The sequence below is a fragment of the Serinus canaria genome, chromosome 2 (genome assembly GCF_022539315.1).
Source record: "Serinus canaria isolate serCan28SL12 chromosome 2, serCan2020, whole genome shotgun sequence".
Taxonomy (NCBI): domain Eukaryota; kingdom Metazoa; phylum Chordata; class Aves; order Passeriformes; family Fringillidae; genus Serinus; species Serinus canaria.
The window spans coordinates 763,214-781,947 of record NC_066315.1 but is presented as its reverse complement, the minus strand read 5'-3'; the positions used below and the strand labels follow the sequence as shown (position 1 = coordinate 781,947).

The 18,734-nt window shown below is 52.5% G+C and overlaps 1 protein-coding gene across 10 annotated transcripts in view; it reads left to right on the top strand.

Moving 5' to 3' along the window:
• The window catches only part of MAP4 (microtubule associated protein 4), a 147,376-nt gene that overhangs the window by 106,159 nt on the left and 22,483 nt on the right, over positions 1–18,734 (top strand). For 9 of the 10 annotated variants that reach the window (XM_050971736.1, XM_050971733.1, XM_050971735.1 and 6 more), the window contains 2 exons: positions 16,544–16,644; positions 17,536–17,748. In XM_050971736.1, coding sequence (XP_050827693.1) covers positions 16,544–16,644; positions 17,536–17,748 — 314 coding nt within the window. Of the gene's footprint in view, positions 1–16,543; positions 16,645–17,449; positions 17,749–18,734 lie in introns of those variants that run through there. The other variant, XM_050971739.1, reaches the window with a different exon arrangement.

Genomic DNA, 18,734 nt, shown 5'->3' with positions numbered 1-18,734 from the left:
CCTGGAGCAGCCCTGGGAGGGCTCAGGCATCCCTTGGGATGGCTGCCCTTGGAAAAGGATCAGTGAAAGCATCCCAGCAGATCTGAGTGCCTGCAGAGGTGGTTGGTGCTGGGACTGAGACTGGGCTGGGCGTGCTCACCATCTCAGGCTGGTCCTGTCAGCTCTACCTGCAAGCAAGGACAGGGTTTAATAAAAGGATGTGAAGAGGCAAAATAGAGCCTTCCATCCCTGTGAACAGGCAGAACAGAGCCTTCCTCCCTGTGAACAGGCAGAACAGAGCCTTCCTCCCTGTGAACAGGCAGAACAGAGCCTTCCTCCCTGTGAACAGGCAGAACAGAGCCTTCCTCACTGATGAACAGGCAGAACAGAGCCTGCCTCCCTGTGAAAAGGACCCAGACAGCAGCCTTCCTCCCTTGTGAACAGGCAGAACAGAGCCTTCCATCCCTGTGAACAGGCAGAACAGAGCCTTCCATCCCTGTGAACAGGCAGAACAGAGCCTTCCTCCCTGTGAACAGGCAGAACAGAGCCTTCCTCCTGTGCACAGGCCAAGAAATAGAAAAAAAAGCCTTCCACTCCCCTGTGAACAGGCAGAACAGAGCCTTCCTCCCTGTGAACAGGCAGAACAGAGCCCTTCCATCCCTGTGAACAGGCAGAACAGAGCCTTCCTCCCTGTGAACAGGCAGAACAGAGCCTTCCTCCTCGAGAGCAGGCAGAACAGAGCCTTCCATCCCCTGTGAACAGGCAGAACAGAGCCTTCCATCCCTGTGAACAGGCAGAACAGAGCCTTCCATCCCTGTGATCAGGCAGAACAGAAGCCCTTCCTCCCTGTGAACAGGCAGAACAGAGCCTTCCTCCCTGTGAACAGGCAGAACAGAGCCTTCCATCCCTGTGAACAGGCAGAACAGAGCCTTCCTCCTCGAGAGCAGGCAGAACAGAGCCTTCCTCCTCGAGAGCAGGCTCTCTCACCTCTGGAGGGACTGGCACCCTCAGGCAGTGAGGAAGCTCCACGTGCAGAGCTGGACTGAGGCCCTGATCTACAGGATCTTGTCATGGTGTCACTGCTCCTGGCATGAAAGGTGCTGGAGAGCCCAGAGGAGAGAGAAACCCCAGATTTGGTACTTGAAGAGTAGGAAATGTTCCTCCATGTTGAACTGAGGGTAAAAGCAGTGGTGGAGCTCCTTTGAGGGTATCTGACTCTCCCTTCCAACCCAGCTCTGCTCCAGTGAGACCCTCCCTTACTTGGGTCTGCTCCCAAAATCTGCCCAGCTCTGTATTCTGAACTTCCTTCCACCCTTTCTGGCTCATCTTCAGTGACCAGTTTGCCTTTTAATTCTTCAGAGAATTTAAGGTTTATGGGAATATAAAGGACAAGTAGGAGCAAAGCTCTGGTGGGGGAGCTGCTGGTCACAGCAAGTGGCCATTCCTGGCCTTGCACAACCACTGTGGCACATGTTCAAGCACAGAATATTCATAGGCAGAATATTCATAAACAGAAATTAAAAGAAAGGGGTTGGGTAGAAGATAGAGGCCAGGGCACTGGAGCTGGGCAGGGCTCTGGGAGCAGCATGCTGTGGGCAGGAGGAGGCTGTTGGGAAGCTCTCAGTCTATGAACTCTGCATTACCTCCATTAATGTCCTGAGAGATTAAATACTGGCTGACTTTGGAGATTTTTCATAGCTAAGCATTCTCCTGCTTCTGAGCATCCCAGGTATTGACTGTGGTTCATTTCCTGCATTAGAAAATATTATTTAATAAGGCAGCAGCAGAGGCTGTTACTGGCTGTGCACTGACATGGAGCCAGGCTTTTCTTGCCTGTGATGCAAATCCCTTCCATGATCCCAGGCTCTGAAGTACCAGCCCCAAAATCAAAGGGGGTTTTCTCCTCTGTTAGAAGGGTAGATATTTGCTTAAAAAAAAAAAATCAAATGAAAAGCTCCTAGGTGGTTTCAGAGAGTTTTACAGGGCTGCCCTCACTCCTGGGGAAGCGCTTTAAGGGATCTCTGGTGGATTGAGACTTCCTGTAAAAAAAATCTTGGTTTGGATTGAGTGAGCAATGGAGGAATAACAGTAATTACACAGATTAGAGGAACTCAGGGCCTGCCAGATTGGGGAGCACAGTCAGTACTTTCAGAGTGAGCAAGTGCTTGCAAACATTAGTCCTACATCAGGGAGGAGGGGAGCACGAGCCGTGAGCTCAGAGCCCGTTTCCCACAGCAAGACACCTCGGAATATTTTAAAGCAGAGAAAAATTGTTGAGGCTCTTTGAGAAGTGAAGGTTGTGGGTGGAACTATTCTGGTTAATTAGAGGCTGTCAGGAAAGATTCATATAACTTACAGTTCCTTAGTCATTGTTTTTAAATATAGCACTGCCTTAAATCCCAAGCTTAAATACAAGCAGATAAATGTGTGGATTGTAGCATTTCTCACAGCAGGTTCAATTCAGGGGGCGTAGTGGAACTTGCAGGCTCTGGGTATAAAAATACATTTCTTTCAGTTCAACTCAAGCAGGGGAGGCCTTTCCATGAGCTCTGAGGACATTTTCTCCAGAGTGGAGTGTGGTGATACCCGGGATGGCTCATGTGCTGTGACCCTGGTTCAGAGAGCAAAATCTGCCTCAGTCAAGGATTAAGCTGCACCAGACACTTAAGAATAAAAGCTGAATCTGCAGTTTGGTGCTAATGCAGCCTCTGAGCAACCTGCAGCCCAGTTTAACCAGGGGAGCAGTGTCCAAGTCACGACTCCCAGCTGAAGGAGCCCTGTGGGGTGCTGGGACAGAGGTGGCTGAGGAGGGCACTTCAGAGGTCTTGAGGCTGGGTTGGGATGGATCAACACAAAGTGTGCAGTGCCGGTGTGGATGAAGGGTGACAGAAAAAATCCACCTGCAACCAGGACAACAAGCAATGAAGTTTGTATTTTTGTCAACTGGGGCACATGTCTGGTTTGTCTGGCAGGTTCTGTGGACCCAAAGAGGCAGCTGCTGCAAAACACAGATATGTGGCATCTTTAAATCAGCTAAAAATATTGTCAAATATGTTCATGTTCAAAAAAATATGATGAAAATGAATCTTGCTGCATTTGAGACTCCAGGACCTTTCCAAACACATCCCATCCCATCCTTTTCAGCTTTGTCCTCTTGCTTACGGGAGCGATCCGGTTTGTGAATTGTGAAATGTTCATTACAGCAGGACTTGTGATCACTGTTGACTCCAGAAGAATATATTAAAATTCACAGAAAACAAAGCCCTTGTGCTGAAAGGGCTCATTCTGCACTGTGCTGTTGGGGCTGGGCTGGGGGGGCCGTGCCTTGGTTTGGTTTGCGGGGGAATCGCTGACCTTGGGTCCTGCGTGTTCTGGGAATGGCTCATCAGCAGGAACTGATACCGATCAAGGCATCGATCACAGCAGAGCCTGGCAGAGCAAAAGGAGAGGCCGAAATCCCCCCAAACGTGTGGGGACCCCCCAAAGGCTGCTGACAGAAAAACCCTTCCCCTGAGCCGATAAAGCCACGGCTGCCTCAGCCCAGGGCCGGGCGCTCGCCTTCCCCAAGTGAATTCCTGAGGATTCTCCACAAAAGGATACAACCTGCCGGTTTCTTTTGAACTAGTGGCTGCCTGCAGTAAGTGAAGGCGACGGCGCAGGGGGTGGGGAGGACGGGGTTTGTCACGAATACCGGGGGCACGCCGTGTCGTCACGGCAGCGAGCCCGGCGCGCCGAGCGCTGCAGCGGAGCCGCGGAGCCGCCGCGATGTCCCTCTCCAACCAACAGCCCGAGTACAGCCCGCTGGGCAAGGGCAAGAGCCCCGAGAGCTTCCCGGCCGCCTTCCACCGCATGGAGTCCCCGAAAGACTTCGGCAAAACCGAATTCGAGTGGCAGAGGACCGAGGGGAAGCTTAACGAGATTGGCTTGAACGTGAACTCGGGGGGACCGATTAAGGACGGGCTCGTTAAGAACGCCGGTTTCACGGATGAGGACAAGCTCTGCTTCTTCGAGGGAAAACTAGACAAAGAGCTAAAAATAGCTCAGAAAGACAAAAGAGAATTTGAGGTGCCGGGCAAGAAATACCAGGCGGCTGCGGGTCACCTTGAGAGCTGGTCCCTGATTTCGGAAACCTTTCCTTCTGCTGAAGGCAACTTCGGGAACCCTAAAGCCACCGATTTCCGCGTGGGACAGGCGGCAGCCGAAAAAGCCGCTCCTGGGCTGGGTAAAAATGAAGCCATCACCGACCAGGAGAAAGCCGTGGGTAAGGCTGGGATGGAGACCAAGTGCCAGCCGGAGCCGAAGCTGCCCCATCTCTCCGTGCCGGAGAGCGATGCCGGCAAATACATGAAGGAGCAGGAAATCAGCGTCTGGAACCCCAATTTCCAGCCTATCCTGCCGAACGACTCGGGGTCTAAAGAAGCGGCCGTGAAAAAAGATGGAGCCCCCGGCTATTGTGTCCTGGGGGTGCTTAACGACAGCTACGGGCAGAGCGGGCTCTCTTCCCCCGCTCCCGCAGCCAAAGCGGCCCCTCCGACCACCACCGTGGAGCTGGCCCAGGAGGAGTCCAAAAGCAGTGACCTGAGCGAGAGCCCCGAGATGGAGGAGGAGATGGAGGAGCAGCTGGGCTCTGAGGGCAGTTTGCTGGCCAGGGCTGCCCACCAGAGGAAGGCGATGAGGCGTGCGATGTCAGAGTGCTCTCACTTGTCGGTGCCCCTAACCCTTAACCTGGCCGATAAATACCCTGAGCCGGTGCTTAGAGAAGACGTCGCCACTGGGCTGCTCTCTCCTAATAGCAGCCTGACCCAGAGCCGCAGCCCCACGGCCGGCAAGCCGAGCTCCCCGATGAAGCGGTCGCTGACGGTGGCGGAGGAGCAGGCGGCCCTGGGCGGCCCCGCGGCCCCGCCGAGCCCCGGCCCCGGCGCGCAGCCCCCGGCCCCGGCGCGGGAGGAGCCGGCCGCCAAGAAGCGAGAGGAGTGGAACGGCAGCAACTCGCTCAAGAAAGAGCTGGGCAGCCCGAGCGTGTTCCACAGCAAGCTGGAGCAGATCCCCGAGCTCGGCAGCCAGGACAAAGAGCGGCAGGAGGCGGCGGGCAAGAGGGACAAGAGGAACGGCGGCGATGGAGCGCCGGGGCTCGACGCTCCCCAAGGCAAAGGCTCCGAGCCGGAGCCCGGCAAAACGGCTCCTCTGGAGAGGAAAGAAATCGAGGTCAGCAATGTGCAGAGCTCTCCGTCTCCCAAGCAAGGAGATTTACCACGTGATGGTATGTTACTAATTTTTACCTCTCCGGGCAGGGAGCGGACAGGAGCTGGGAAGTGCCGAGTGACTTTAGAGCGCACCTGGGAGCCCGGCACCGCCGTGCTCGGCAGTCAGAACAAAGGATGGGTCTGTACAGATAGAAATGAAGGGGAAAGGGGGAAATTAATTGCCTGGCTGGTTGCTCAGCGTCTGGTGTGGCAGCAGCTGTTAATGGCTTGTCGGGATCCTAAACTTGAGCGATGGATTTTCAGATCCGTGGCATCCACGGGGGTCCCCGCCAGTCTCCCCCGGGTCCCCTCCTGCCACACCTCCCCCGAGCAGAGGTACCCCAGATCACGAGCTGTATTGTGAGAGCAGGGTGATAGCAAAGTTAAACCCTTTCAGCTCCTGCCAAAAAAATCTGCAGATTGTGCTTTTCCCGTAAGCTTCTGGCACTCAGTTTGAGGGGAGCACAAGAGCGATGGGTGCAATGATTTATGGAGTTAAGCTCTTCCCGGTGCTGAAATTCAAAGTGGAATTTCCCTGTCACTTTCTGGAAACTCTTTCCCAAACCCCCTGTTCGAATGGAGCCGTTCCCATTCCAAGGGTCAATAGCAGCTTGTTGTATTCTGTGGGGTTTGTTGTTTCAATGGTGCTGTGGTGTATGAGGTCACTCTTCCCGGATTTAAAATCTGTGAGAAGAGTAGTTAATCTTTGTTCTCCCGCCTGGAACAACATCTCTGTGTCCCCCCTGCCAGCCCCAGCCAGCAATAAACCTGCTTGTTTCCCAGATTTTGGATGCGACCACGGTGTTTGTGCTTTGTCTGTCGCCCGCATTAACGAGAGGAGAGAAAATGTGTCAGGGGATAAAGACAAAAGATTTGTAAGAGAATTTTTGCGTCCTTTTGTAGCCAGCTGGTTTGTCAGCCCCTGGGAGGGCTGATGTGAAATGGAAAGTGTCATGTTGTCGAGGGAGGAGAGGGTAAAACTCAGGTGTGCAGGGGAGTGAGCTCCTCAGGTAGAGCCCCAAAACTCTTGGGGTGAGCTGAGCTCTCTGAGCGGGGCAGGGCAGTCCCCGAGGGGCTGTGCTCACTCACACAGCCCTGGGTTTGCTCTCCTCTGGGTTTGTGGTGTGTGAGTGACACCCCATGGTCACTCTCACTGCCCGTGCAGGGCTCTGGTCGTGGCCCTCCAGCCATTGGTCACTCACCACTGCTGGGCCTAATGAGAGTTCTGCTTTCTCCAGTTATCTCTCCAGATGCTTCAGATCCCAATCTCATGTTTGGGGAGCTGTGGAACAAGGTTTGGGCAGTACAAACTCCCCTCTGTGGTGTGCCAATGTGTCTCACCTTTTCACTGAACCACAGGATCCCAGGATGGACTGGGTTGGAGGGACCTCAAAGCCCATCCATGCCACCCTTGCCATGGGCAGGGACACCTTCCCCTATCCCAGGTTTCTCCAAGCCTCATCCAGCCTAGCCTGGGACACTTCCAGGGATGGGGTGTTGAGGATGGGGAGATTCTTCCCCTTCCATCCTCTCAGTGTTCCCTGGTTCCTCACAGTTGGCTCCAGGGACAGATTTTAATGAGCTCAGGTAGTCCTGGCTCCTTGGAGCCTGAGCAGAGCTGTCAGCTCCTGGCAGGCAGGTGGGAGCCACTGGCTGCCCTGTGGTGGTCCCAGGGTGGTCCTGGCTCCAGCCAAGGTTGGACAGGACACCTGGGGATGTTCCCTTGGGCTCATGTTCTGTGGTCACCTGGGCTTGATTTTGTACCTAAACACGAGAGGGTCATCAGTTGTCTTGGGAACTGAAACATGGCAGGAGTAAAGAGGTGTTGACAGCAAATGTGGAGCAGCAAAAAACCCCAAAATGATGTATTTGTGCACAGCTTGCATGTCAGAGTTCTTGGGGTGAAGGGCTTGCCATCACCTTTCGTGTCACAGATTTTTGGGGATTTGCCGATGTCTTTCATGTGCCAGGTTTTTGGGGTTTGATGACACCTTTCATGTCACAGTTTGAGGGGTTTGCTGACACTTTTCACATCCCAGTTTATTGGGGGTGATGGTGTTTGCTGTCACTTTCCATGTCCCAGTTTCTTTGAGGTGATGGGATTTGCTGACACCTGCCCTGACACCAAGGTTTAACTACAAGACAAATCAGCCACAAGGTTCATATTTTGGGCAACTGGGACCCCCAGTTTGGCTTGGCTGGTGAATTCTGTCCAACTCAAGGGGCAGCTGTTTGGAAGCACAGCTCTGTGGGATCTTTAAATCAGACAGAACATTTAAAACCTCATCTGAAGTGGATTGACATGCTTTCCCCAGAGGGGCTGAGCATCAGTGATGGAAAGGTCACTGAGATGGGAGTGCTCCCAGTGTTCTGGCTGGGTTGTGTTTTGCAGATGGTTCATTCAGATTGCCAAAGGTTTTTTAGCATTTGGTTTAAAATTTTGCACTTGCAGTCTTTGTTATGAAAGCTTGTTTGTTGTCCTTGCAATCACAGGTCTGGGTGAGCTGATACAGAGATAACTGAGCTGGCAGAGCTCTCACAGGCATCAGTATCGCTGAATTTGAAAAGTTATTTTCTACTCTTTGTAGTTTTTACTCTTTTAATCTCTGGGTTTATCCTCTCCTGGGTGCAAATAAAGCAGTAAATGCAATAAAATGTTTTCTGTATGTGCAGTTTAGAGGATTTTCAGAATGCAAGAGAAACCAGACAGAAATTCCTCAGATGTTCCTGAAAAGCTTTCCAACTTTCTGTGCTGAGGATTTTTGCCTCTCCCCTGGTAATCAGCAGAGAGATGGTTATAGTAAAAATACCTCCCCCAGGAGGCAGTGCTGGCTGGAAGGTGGTGCTAAATCCTTCCTGTGCTTTTCATTCACACTCAGTTCCTATCCTGAATCCTGATCAGCCTCCCTGCCTGATCTCAGCTCTCACCTTGCAGCTCTGCATCCACTCACCAGGCAGAGTGCTCAGGGCATCCATTTGATCTGACACAAAGAGGTTTTTCCTGCTTTTTGTTAACCCCTCTCTTTTTCTGCCTGCTCTGTCTGTTCACCCTGAGCACAGTGCTCACACCTGGGGTAACAAATTCTGTCACTTGCACCTTTTATCAGCCTAAAAATACTTTAAAGAATTGTGCAGCCTGATCCCAATCATTTGTATGGTATCTCCACTTAAAGCAGACTTCCTTGGTCCTGCCCACCCAGGGTTGTGGGATTTTTTGCTAAATATCTGCTCCTCTTGTGTTCTTTTAATAGAAGGAATTAGTAGAATTGTACATAAAACTTTCTTTTCTTCCTTGCAGACAGGTGGGTGTTGGTGTGATCACAGAATCCCAGGGTGGTTTGATTGGAAGGGACCTTAAAGCCCACCTGGTGATGGCACATGTAGTTTAATTTTAATTTCATTTCCTTTTAAAAACTGCCCCAAAGATGCTCTCAGTCCCAGCCCTCGCGTGCCCAGGGCGGGTATTTTCAGCCAGGAGATCCTGGCTGCAGATTAGTCCTGATCAGAGCTGAGCCCCAGGACCTGCCCAGCTCCCTCAGGAAGCAAATCTCCCTGGCCAAGTGGCCCTGTTGTTCCCAGCACTGAGGACAGGTTTGACACCTGAGTGTTGTGTGATTTATTGGCATTTATTTGTAGCCAGTGTCACCTCCAGCAGTGTCACTGCCAGGAGTGATGTCCTTCAGCACTGCCTTCACCTTCTGCCTTCTCTCACTTCCTTGGCCTCTCCCTGAAATGTTTCTGCTCTGGAACACCAGGAATTGCAGGTTGGGTCTGTCACATCCAACACCATCCTGGCTTTCAGCTCTGGTTTTTATACTCCATGAAGTCCAGCCTGACTTCCAGTCTCCTGGAGGATTATTTTTTTTCAGCAGAACACTGTGTTTTAGAGGAGTGCAGAATCCAGGACTCCCAGCAGCAGTGAGGGTGGGAGAGCCCTGGCCTGGGGTTTGCACTGATTGAAGTTAGTGCTGGGATTGGGAATGTCAGCCCAGGAAAAAAGCCTGTGAAGAGCCACCACTGCAGTGGTGCTGTGGGGTACAGGAAATGGAGTTTGCCACAGGGGAGGAAAGACAGAAGTGAGGGCAGCTGCTCTGTGCCTGGTTGGGATTGGGGGAACCTCCCTGGAATTCATTGGATCATTAGTGACACCTTTGTGCTTGAGTACTCCAAGACAGGATTGTCTTTAGTTCACATTTTGGACAGTGTGGGGCAGTTTTATGCCTTCAGACACTGAAAAGCTGAACAGGGCCTTTGGGCAGAGCTCTGGAGGGACAGGACCCAGGGAATGGCTCCCAGTGCCAGAGGGCAGGGATGGATGGGAGATTGGGAATTGGGAATTCCTGGCTGGGATGGAATTCCCAGAGCAGCTGGGGCTGCCCCTGGATCCCTGAAGTGTCCAAGGCCAGGCTGGAGCACCTGGGACAGTGGGAGGTGTCCCTGCCATGGCAGGGGTGGCACTGAAGCTTTAAGGTCCCTCCAACCCAAACCAGTCTGGGAATCTCTGAATTCCATGACAATACCCTGGATGTCCCCTGGCCCAAGCACTGCCCAAGCTCAGGTGGGCACCTGGAGATTCTCTGGGGTTTCACCAACATTCAGAGCAGCTTTAGGGCCAGCCTGAAACTGGAATTTGGGCCCTGTTTCTTGCCTGCTCCTCCCTGGATGTCCTGCCTAAGGCAGCTGCAGGTCAGGGGTTCTGCTGGGGGGTCCCTGTGATGGGAGGTGTTACTCAGAGCAGCCTCATCATTCCAGGTCGTGCCCTGTTGGGTGAATGTGGGAGGCACTTGCTGGAGTAAAAACAGAGTCTTAACAATCCTGGAGCCTTAGGGTTACAAATGCAGGCAAAGAGGACATCTGATTTATTCTCAGTTTGTGATAACCAGGGAAAGTGTCCATGTTGACTGAATTGCATTTGTTGCCAAAAAAAAAAAAATCTGTGCCCTCTGCATTTGGGTCAAGCAGGAGATGTTGATTCTGCCTTTTCTGGAGAGGAGGGAGCAACTCAGGGTTGTATTTCTACCCAAACCAAGATTTGCTGTATTTGTAGATACTTCTCTGTAAGAGCCTTAGACAAAAATGCTTTATTTGAGGGTGGTTTTTGGGATGTAGCTGCTCCTTTGGGGTGCTGATGGATGAGGAGGGAGCTGAGGGATGGGGAGGGAGCTGAGGGATGAGGAGGGAGCTGGTGCCTCTCTGTGATTCCACAGGAGCAGGTTTTGTTCCAGGGCTTGTTTACGTTCAAGAGGGAGAGTAAAGACAAGGATGGTCATTGCCTTATTGCTTAATCTATTTCTCTTAATGGATTTTCAGCTGATGACTCTAATCCCGATGAGAATTATGGAGCTGTTTCACTGAATGATGTTTTAGTTGAGCTTAGCCTGCTAAATATCCCTGGCTGGGGATCTGGGGATGATGCCTGGCCTGGTTCACGTTGGGGATCTGGGGATGATGCCTGGCCTGGTTCACGTTGGGCTGCAGCTGCAGGCAGGGCAGGTGACACAGGGACTGCCACCCAGAGCCAGAGGGACAGCTGGGAGGGACAGCATCTGGGGAATACAGCCTCAAACATCCATGGAAATCTCCTTTATTAGAGGGAGAAAGGAATCATAGAAACATGGGGAATATCCTGAGGCAGGAGGGACCCACAGGGTCCTCCATTGACCCAGCCCCTGGCCCTGCACAGACACCCCAAAATCCCACCCTGGGCATCTCCTGGGGCTCTGGCAGGGCTGGGAATGCTCCCATTCCCTGGGGAGCCTGGGCAGGGCCCAGCAGCCTCTGGATGGGACACAAGGAGCAGGATGGGGTTCCAGATCCAGCCTTTGCCTACAGGAACACCTCTGGCCTGTTGAGAGGAGCCCAAGACAGCTTCTACCAGGGTCTTCCTTTTGGCTTGAGGATGGATTTTGGGGGGTGCTTGCTCTCTCCTAAGCTGCTGGGTGGTGTTGAGCTCTGGAGGCATTGCTCCTGAGCTCTGTGATTTATAAAACAGTGCAGTAACACAGTTTAACTTCAAGAAGATCCTCCTGGGTGCATTTCTGTAAGTGCTGTTGCCTCATTTTACTTCTTCAGAGAATACAAACAGCAAAGCTTTGCAGGTTTCGTGCCTGTTTGGGTTTTTCACAGAGTTGCAGCTTTTGTGAGAGCTGTTACACAAAGCTGAAGGTTTGTGTTTGCTCCCTCCTGGCTCAGCTCAGCATCACCTCACACCAGCTGGGACTCCACACTGGATTTGTAGGATGGAGGTGCCATAAGGATGCTTCTGTGTGCACAGGGACCTGGGGGAATCCAGAAGGAGAGAGAACAAAAGAAAAAACTCTGTCAATTCAGAAATCTTAATGTTTGAAAGAGGGAAGCATCAGGTGAAGATAAATGGAAAAAAATCCTGGTTGTGAGGGTGGGGAGGTGCCCAGAGCAGCTGTGGCTGCCCCTGGATCCCTGGCAGTGTCCCAGGCCAGGCTGGGCAGGGCTGGGAGCAGCCTGGGACAGTGGGAGGTGTCCCTGCCATGGCAGGGGTTGATGATCTTTAGGGTCTCTCCATCCCAAACCATCCTGGGATTCCGTGATTCCACGTGATTCCACGTGCTTCCCTTTGAGTCCAGTGTCTCAGTGCACACCTGGTCCTCCAGGGGCTCTCTGGAATGAGAGCTGTGATCAATCAATCAATCAATCAATCAATCAATCAATCAATCAATCAATCAGTCATCCTGGGGAGCTGGCACAGGCAATGGCCAAATGAGACTCCTCAGCCTGGAAGAGGGAATGTGGGGAGGGAGGAGGTTGTGGTTGTGTCTGAAAAGTCATCAATGGCAGGGGGGTTGTGAACAAGAGGAGACAGTTCTGGTTTTCCAGGATAAGAATATGGGTCAGCACATGAAAATAACAGCAGCAGCTGAAAGCAAGCCATGCTGGGTGACTGCTGAGAGATTTCAGCAAAGCTGTAAAACAGCTTCTGCCAGGAATTTGGGAACTGTGAGATTTTAGCTTTTTTAATTTTTTTTTTTTACCAGGAGGGTGATCAGCTAGAGGAGCAGAAGCTCCCAGCTGTGGAATGACCATTGCTGGAGATGCCCAGAGTAAGACTGACCACCCCTGAGCAGTCAGGTGTAGCTGGAGTGGGGGACTGGGGTAAATGACCTCCCCTGAGCCCCCCCAGGCTGCCTTGTCCTGGTAGCCCATGGCTGCCTGTGCTCAGAAGCTGTTGGGCAGGCAGGTGCTTGCAGACTGCAGTTCACAGAGATGGTTTTCCCAGCAGGGGGTGGGATGGATTCTTTCCTCCTTCTGGTTAGGAATTCTATTTATAGTTTCCCATAATCAGGATTTGGCTTCAGGAAACCCTTGGAGGAGTTGTGGGCATGGTGGGCACCCCCCCCTGCAGCTGGGACAGGAGTCTCTTAGGCTGGACTGGTTTAACTCCAGCCCAGAGCTTTGTGCAGCTTTGTTCCAGGCCCATCCAGGTGTGTCCTTCCCATGGATGGAGACTTTGGAGTCTCTTTGGGCTCCTCCAGTCTGTGACTGCTCAGTGTCCCCATGTCACCTGAGGGTGTCCCTGCAGCTCGACTGCTGAGCCACAGGGATCCAGGATGGTTGGGTTGGAAGGGGCCTTGAAGCTCATCCCATCCCACCCCTGCCATGGCAGGGACACCTCCCACTGCCCCAGGCTGCTCCCAGCCCCAGCCTGGCCTTGGGCACTGCCAGGGATCCAGGGGCAGCCACCGCTGCTCTGGGCACCTGTGCTAGAGCTTCATCAGTGATAGGAATGATTTCTTGATAGGAATCATGATAGGAAAAGTGATAGGAATCATTTCTTGATAGGAATCATGACAGGGAAAGTGATAGGAATCATTTCTTGCAGTGCTGCTCTAGGAAACTGTTGGGGCATCCCAAGAATTGTGATTTCCACCGTTAGGAACTGGAGTGGTCAGGACAGGGGACGAGGATGGAGGCACTGCCAGCACTCTGCCATCAGTGTGGAGAGAAGCTGCAGCTGGCAGGGCTGTGCCTGGGAGGGATCCATGGAGGATGGCAGATGGGAATGTCCTTCCCTGTCTCCTTGAAGCCCCTTTCCCTCGGGAGTGCTTCCCTGGTGCTGCTGACTCAGCCCGAGCCGGGGCAGCCAGCTCGGGGCACAGCAGCTCCAACCAAATGCCTTTCAAACATCTTCCAGGGGCTTCTGGCTCTGCCTGGGGGAGCAAGCAAACTGAAAAGTCTCCTAAATAAATCTTGCAGCCTAATGAACAAATTTGATTAAGGTTTGGCAGCTTTTCCTAATATTCCCTTTAACTAGGAAATGGTCCCAGTTCTCTGCTCTGAGAACAGCCTCGTAATTAAACCATGAATGAGAGCAAATGTCCTGATGAGCACAGGACTAATGAATATTAAACCCCAAACCTCTCCTCCTGTAATCCCTGGGGGATGGGGCAGGGTTGTGCATCCTGGAATGTCAGAGACTGTGGGAGATGGAGCCTGAGTTATGGCCCCTCAAGCAGAGAAGGTCTCTACCCAGTTCCCCTGAATAATAATAATTAATAATAATAATAATAATAATATTGAATGGTTTCGTTTGGAGGGACCTTAAAGCCCATCCCATCCCACCCCTGCCATGGCAGGGACACCTCCCACTGTCCCAGGCTGCTCCAAGCCCTGTCCACCCTGGCCTTGGGCACTGCCAGGGATCCAGGGGCAGCCCCAACTTCTCTGGGAATTCTATTCCAGGGCCTCTCCACCCTCCCAGGGAACAATTCCCAATCTCCCATCCACCCCTGCCCTCTGGCAGTGGGAAGCCATTCCCTGTGTCCTGTCCTGTTTTTTATTCACTTTCTATTAAGCAACATGAAATAACATGAAATTCATGCTGTCACTGGTTCAGAAATGTGGAAGCTGCTGGAGTTCAGATCCTGACCCCTCTGGGTGTTGCAGAATTTGAGGAGCACTCCCTGATCCTGGGAATTCTTGTCATGGGTGCTGCAACCCCTCATCAGCCAGAGGTTTAATATTGGTGCTGAATTAGCTGAAATAATTAATGACAGCAGCTTTTACCTGCTGGAAGTCACCTTGATGTGGGGGATATTTGAGACTGGTAGGATTCCAAATGAAGCAGTTCTGGGAGCAGAGAGAAGGGAATGGGCAGGAGTTGTTTTTCAGGAGAGGGAACTGCTGACAACTGCTGCTGGCATTGCTGTGGATGGAACTGACAGGTGAAACCAGAAGAGAAATGATTATTGAAATGCAGGGAGGAATCAGAGAGGAGCCAATACAGATCAGCTGCAATGAAAACAGGTTTTCCAGGTGAACAAACACAATTCCTAAGGATTTTGCATTAAAGCAGGTGTTCAACCTCTACATGTTGCTGGCTTTCCTTCACAACCCTCTAATGTGCCCAGGATGCTCAGCCCAGTGCTGCAAAACTGGAATGCCAGATGGGTAGGAAGGGGTTAAACCAATTCAGGGGGGAAAAGGCTTATCCTGAGCTTACCCTGGAGTCAGAACATAAAAACAACAACCCATCCTCTGGTGGGAGGGAGGCACGGGGTGATTTTATTTTCCTGGCTTGTAGCAGGACTGAGCCATCCTCTGAGACACTCCTGTCAAGTCTGACAAGCAGGAAACCAGGGAACAGAGGCTGCAATTTCCAAAAGATGTGGAGAACAGGCTGTTTACTGCTGGAATCCTTACCCTGGCCTTGTCACAATCTGTTCAGGGTTATAAAAAGCAGCGTCCAACACGGATAAGGCTGGATTTGAATCCCCAGATGACAGGGGAGATGCTGCAGCAATTTGTGCTGGGCTCTTGGCACAGGATCCTGGCAGGATCCAGCCCAGGGCAGGGTGGTTGTGCAGCTCACCCTGGGGAAGGAGGGTTTGGAAGGGATTTGTAGGGAAGCTGCTGCTTGCTTGTCCCCTTGCTGAGCAGCACCAAGGGCTGCTGTGGGATTTGGGGAGAAAACGTGGGGAGACTGCTCCTAAATGAATGATTTGTTGGGTTGGAGGGCAGTGCTGGTGCTGCTGGGGCTGCTTTGGGTTCTGGCTTTCCAGAGGACACAAGGAGGGGGTGCTGCTCTCCTGCCCCTCAGGGAACAGCCTGGGTGTGTTCCCTGTCCCCAGCCAGTGTCACAGCCCAGGTGACAATGGCCAAAAGGAGCAATCACAGGGAAAACTGGCACTTCTTGGAACTGGCTCTGAGCTCTGTGTTGTAACACAGCTCCAGTGAGGGGTCAGTGTCTGCCAGGATGGGATCTCCATGTTCCTGCTCTCCTGGGAGTCTTGGACTGGTTTGGATGGAAAGAGGCATTGAGGACCATCCCATCCCATCCCATCCCATCCCATCCCATCCCATCCCATCCCATCCCATCCCATCCCATCCCATCCCATCCCATCCCATCCCATCCCATCCCATCCCATCCCATCCCATCCCATCCCACCCCTGCCATGGACAGGGACACTTTTCACTGTCCCAGGCTGCTCCAAGCCCCAATATCCAACCTGGCCACGGGCACTGCCAGGGATCCAGGGGCAGCCCCAGCTGCTCTGGGCACCCTGTGCCAGGGCCTGCCCACCTTGCCAGGGAAGAATTTCCTCTTAATGAACATTGGAATGTACCCTCCTTCAGCTGAAGCCATTCCCTGTGTCCTGTCCCTCCATCCCTTGTCCCCAGTCCCTCTCCAGCTCTCCTGGAGCCCCTTCAGGCCCTGGCAGGGCTCTGAGCTCTCCCTGGAGCCTTCTCCTCTCCAGGGGAACATTCCCAGCTCTCCCAGCCTGGCTCCAGCCCTGCAGCAGCTCCAGGTCCTTGTGCTGTTGGATCAGGGCTGGCACCTGTGACCTGTGTCACCTTTCCTGTTGCTCCCTTTGGCTGCAGGAGCTCTCCCTGCTCACTGAGGGCTCCAGCTGTGGATGTGGGCAGAAGAAAGGTTGAGCAGGAACAGCTCTAACCACGGGGATAGCTGGGAACAGAGCCCCACTCCAGGCTCAGTGCAAAACCTGGACTTCACCATGAACGTTCCAACAATTCCTTGTAACAACTTAAAAGATGAGAATATTTGCTATTTAAAGTAAACCACGGGTTTCCTTCATCTGCTGTCTGGCTTTTCCCACTGGGATAATGTGAGAATTTGGAATCTAACAGCACCTGGATGAACCTGTCCTTATGCAGGGAAAATCTTTCTTCCTGCAGGTATTCTGGGGTTTAGGAACTTTTCCACTAACACCAACCTGTGCTGTGTCAGTTCTGTCTCCTGCTGCTGCTGTGTTGAATAACAGCAAACTAAAAAAACATATATTAAAAAAAAAAAGCTTAAACTCACAAATGTTCCTTCCTTCCCCCAGCCAAGGCAGAGGAGCCCAAAGCAGCCGAGGCCGTGAGCGGGAACGACATCACAGCTCCTCCCAACAAGGAGCTGCCCCCCAGCCCCGAGAAGAAGACCAAGGTAGGAGCTGCTCCCTGCTCCCATCTCTGCTTCCAGGGCTTTCATTTCCCAGCTTTTCTGCTTCCTCAGCTGTGCCAGCCCCACTTCTGTTTTCTGAGCTGCCCCTGGGAGCCCTGTCCCTGCAGCAAACCCATCCAGTTCAGAGCTGCCTGTGGCAAACTTTGATCAAAGTGTGGAAACTCCATTTCAGTGAATTCCCTGGCTGGTGCACTGATTGTAGCAGTAGTAAACACGTAGTAAACGTGTAGTAACCCCTGTGCTCAGCCACACTCTGTGAGTTGTTCCCAGCCCATTTCTGGACACACAGAGCCCTGCTCAGGCCCCTCTGGCTTTGGAGCTGTGCTCTCAGCAGCTCCCAGCACTCAGCAAGGTCCCCCCAGTGTCCCCAGCAGGGCTGGGGGGGCAGGGGCTCTGTCCCCTCGAGGCCCTGCCCGTGTGACCACGGGAGCTGATCCCAGGGGATTTGGAGCTCGCAATCCCTGCGTGCCCATAATTGGAAAGCCACGGCCCGTGGATTGCACGTAGCCCTGGATGCCAGGAGCACCCAATTACTAATCCAGCTTTACCAGCCATTCCTTCTGTTGCTTTCCATGCTGCTGAAATAAATCCTGTTGGTTTGGAATTGAATGGCAGAACCCCCCCAGCCCCAGAGGCTGCTGCATTTTGGTCTTTGTTGCACTCAGAAAACAGAATTATTATTATTATTATTATTATTATTATTATTATTATTATTATTATTATTATTATTATTATTATTATTATTATTATTATTTTCCTTTTAAATATCACTTTTCTGTTGTTGCAGCTCAATGTTTTGGTTTACAATGCGCTATTTTTTGTTGTATTTCTTTGGTTTTACCCTGGATTTTGCTTTTTGGCCCAACCCTAAAGCCTGCTGCATCCTCCTCCACTGCCAAGGCGGCGGCAGCCAAGGCCAAGCCCTCGGCCAGCACCAGCCCCAAGCGGCCCAGCTCGGCCACCCCGGGCACAAACAAAAAGCCCACGAGCCCAACTGCAGCTCCTGCTCCAGGCACCAGCTCCAAACGCCCTGGCACCAGCAGCACCCGTCCCTCCACCCTAACTCCAAAAGAGACTAAACCAAAGGTAAGAACTGCCTGGCTCTGGGAGCACCAGGGCTCGCTGGCAGGGCAGACTGCCAGCCCTCGGCCACGGGGCAGGGCAGAATTCCTGTGCTAGGTGAGATCAGGAGTGGCATTCAGTGTGCTGGGAGCTGCAGGGTGCTTGGAGCAGCTTCCCAGGGATGGCATTGTGTCCCTGGCACTGAACTGTGTCACCACAGAGGAGAATTTAACCTGAGTGTAGTGCTGAGATGGCCCTGATGAGCTGCCATGAGTCAGGGATCCCAGGCTGGGTTGGGTTGGGAGGGACCTTAAAGCCAATCCCATCCCCCTTCCCATCCCATTCCCATCCCATCCCGTTCCCATCCCATTCCCATCCCATCCCATCCCATCCCATCCCATCCCATCCCATCCCATCCCATCCCATCCCATCCCATCCCATTCCATTCCCATCCCATCCCGTTCCCATCCCATTCCCATCCCATCCCATCCCATCCCATCCCATCCCATCCCATCCCATCCCATCCCATCCCATCCCATCCCATTCCATCCCATCCCTGCCATGGCAGGAACACCTTCCACTATCCCAGAGTGACCCAAGCCCTGTCCAACCTGGCCTTGGACATTCCAGGGATCCAGGGGCAGCCACAGCTGCTCTGGGAAATCCATCCCAGTCCTTTCCCACCCTCCCAGCCAGGAGTTCCTTGTGTGTACAACTCCTGCATCCAGACAAGAACATGGGAAACCTGACTAGGAGAGCTTTGATATGAATATTGAAGAAAAACAAATTCATGTGAACACTCCTTATTTCCCACCAATGGTCATTTTATGATGTCTGGTCACTGCAGAGCTGCACAGAGGGGACAGATAACACAGAAAATTCTGGAGATGTGTAACTCCCCAAAAGAGAGGATTTATGGACAGTGTTGCATCTTCAGATAAGCAGGGAATCCCGTGTGTTAGGAATGGGAGGTGTCCCTTGAATGATCCCTATGTTAACTTGTCATCTGA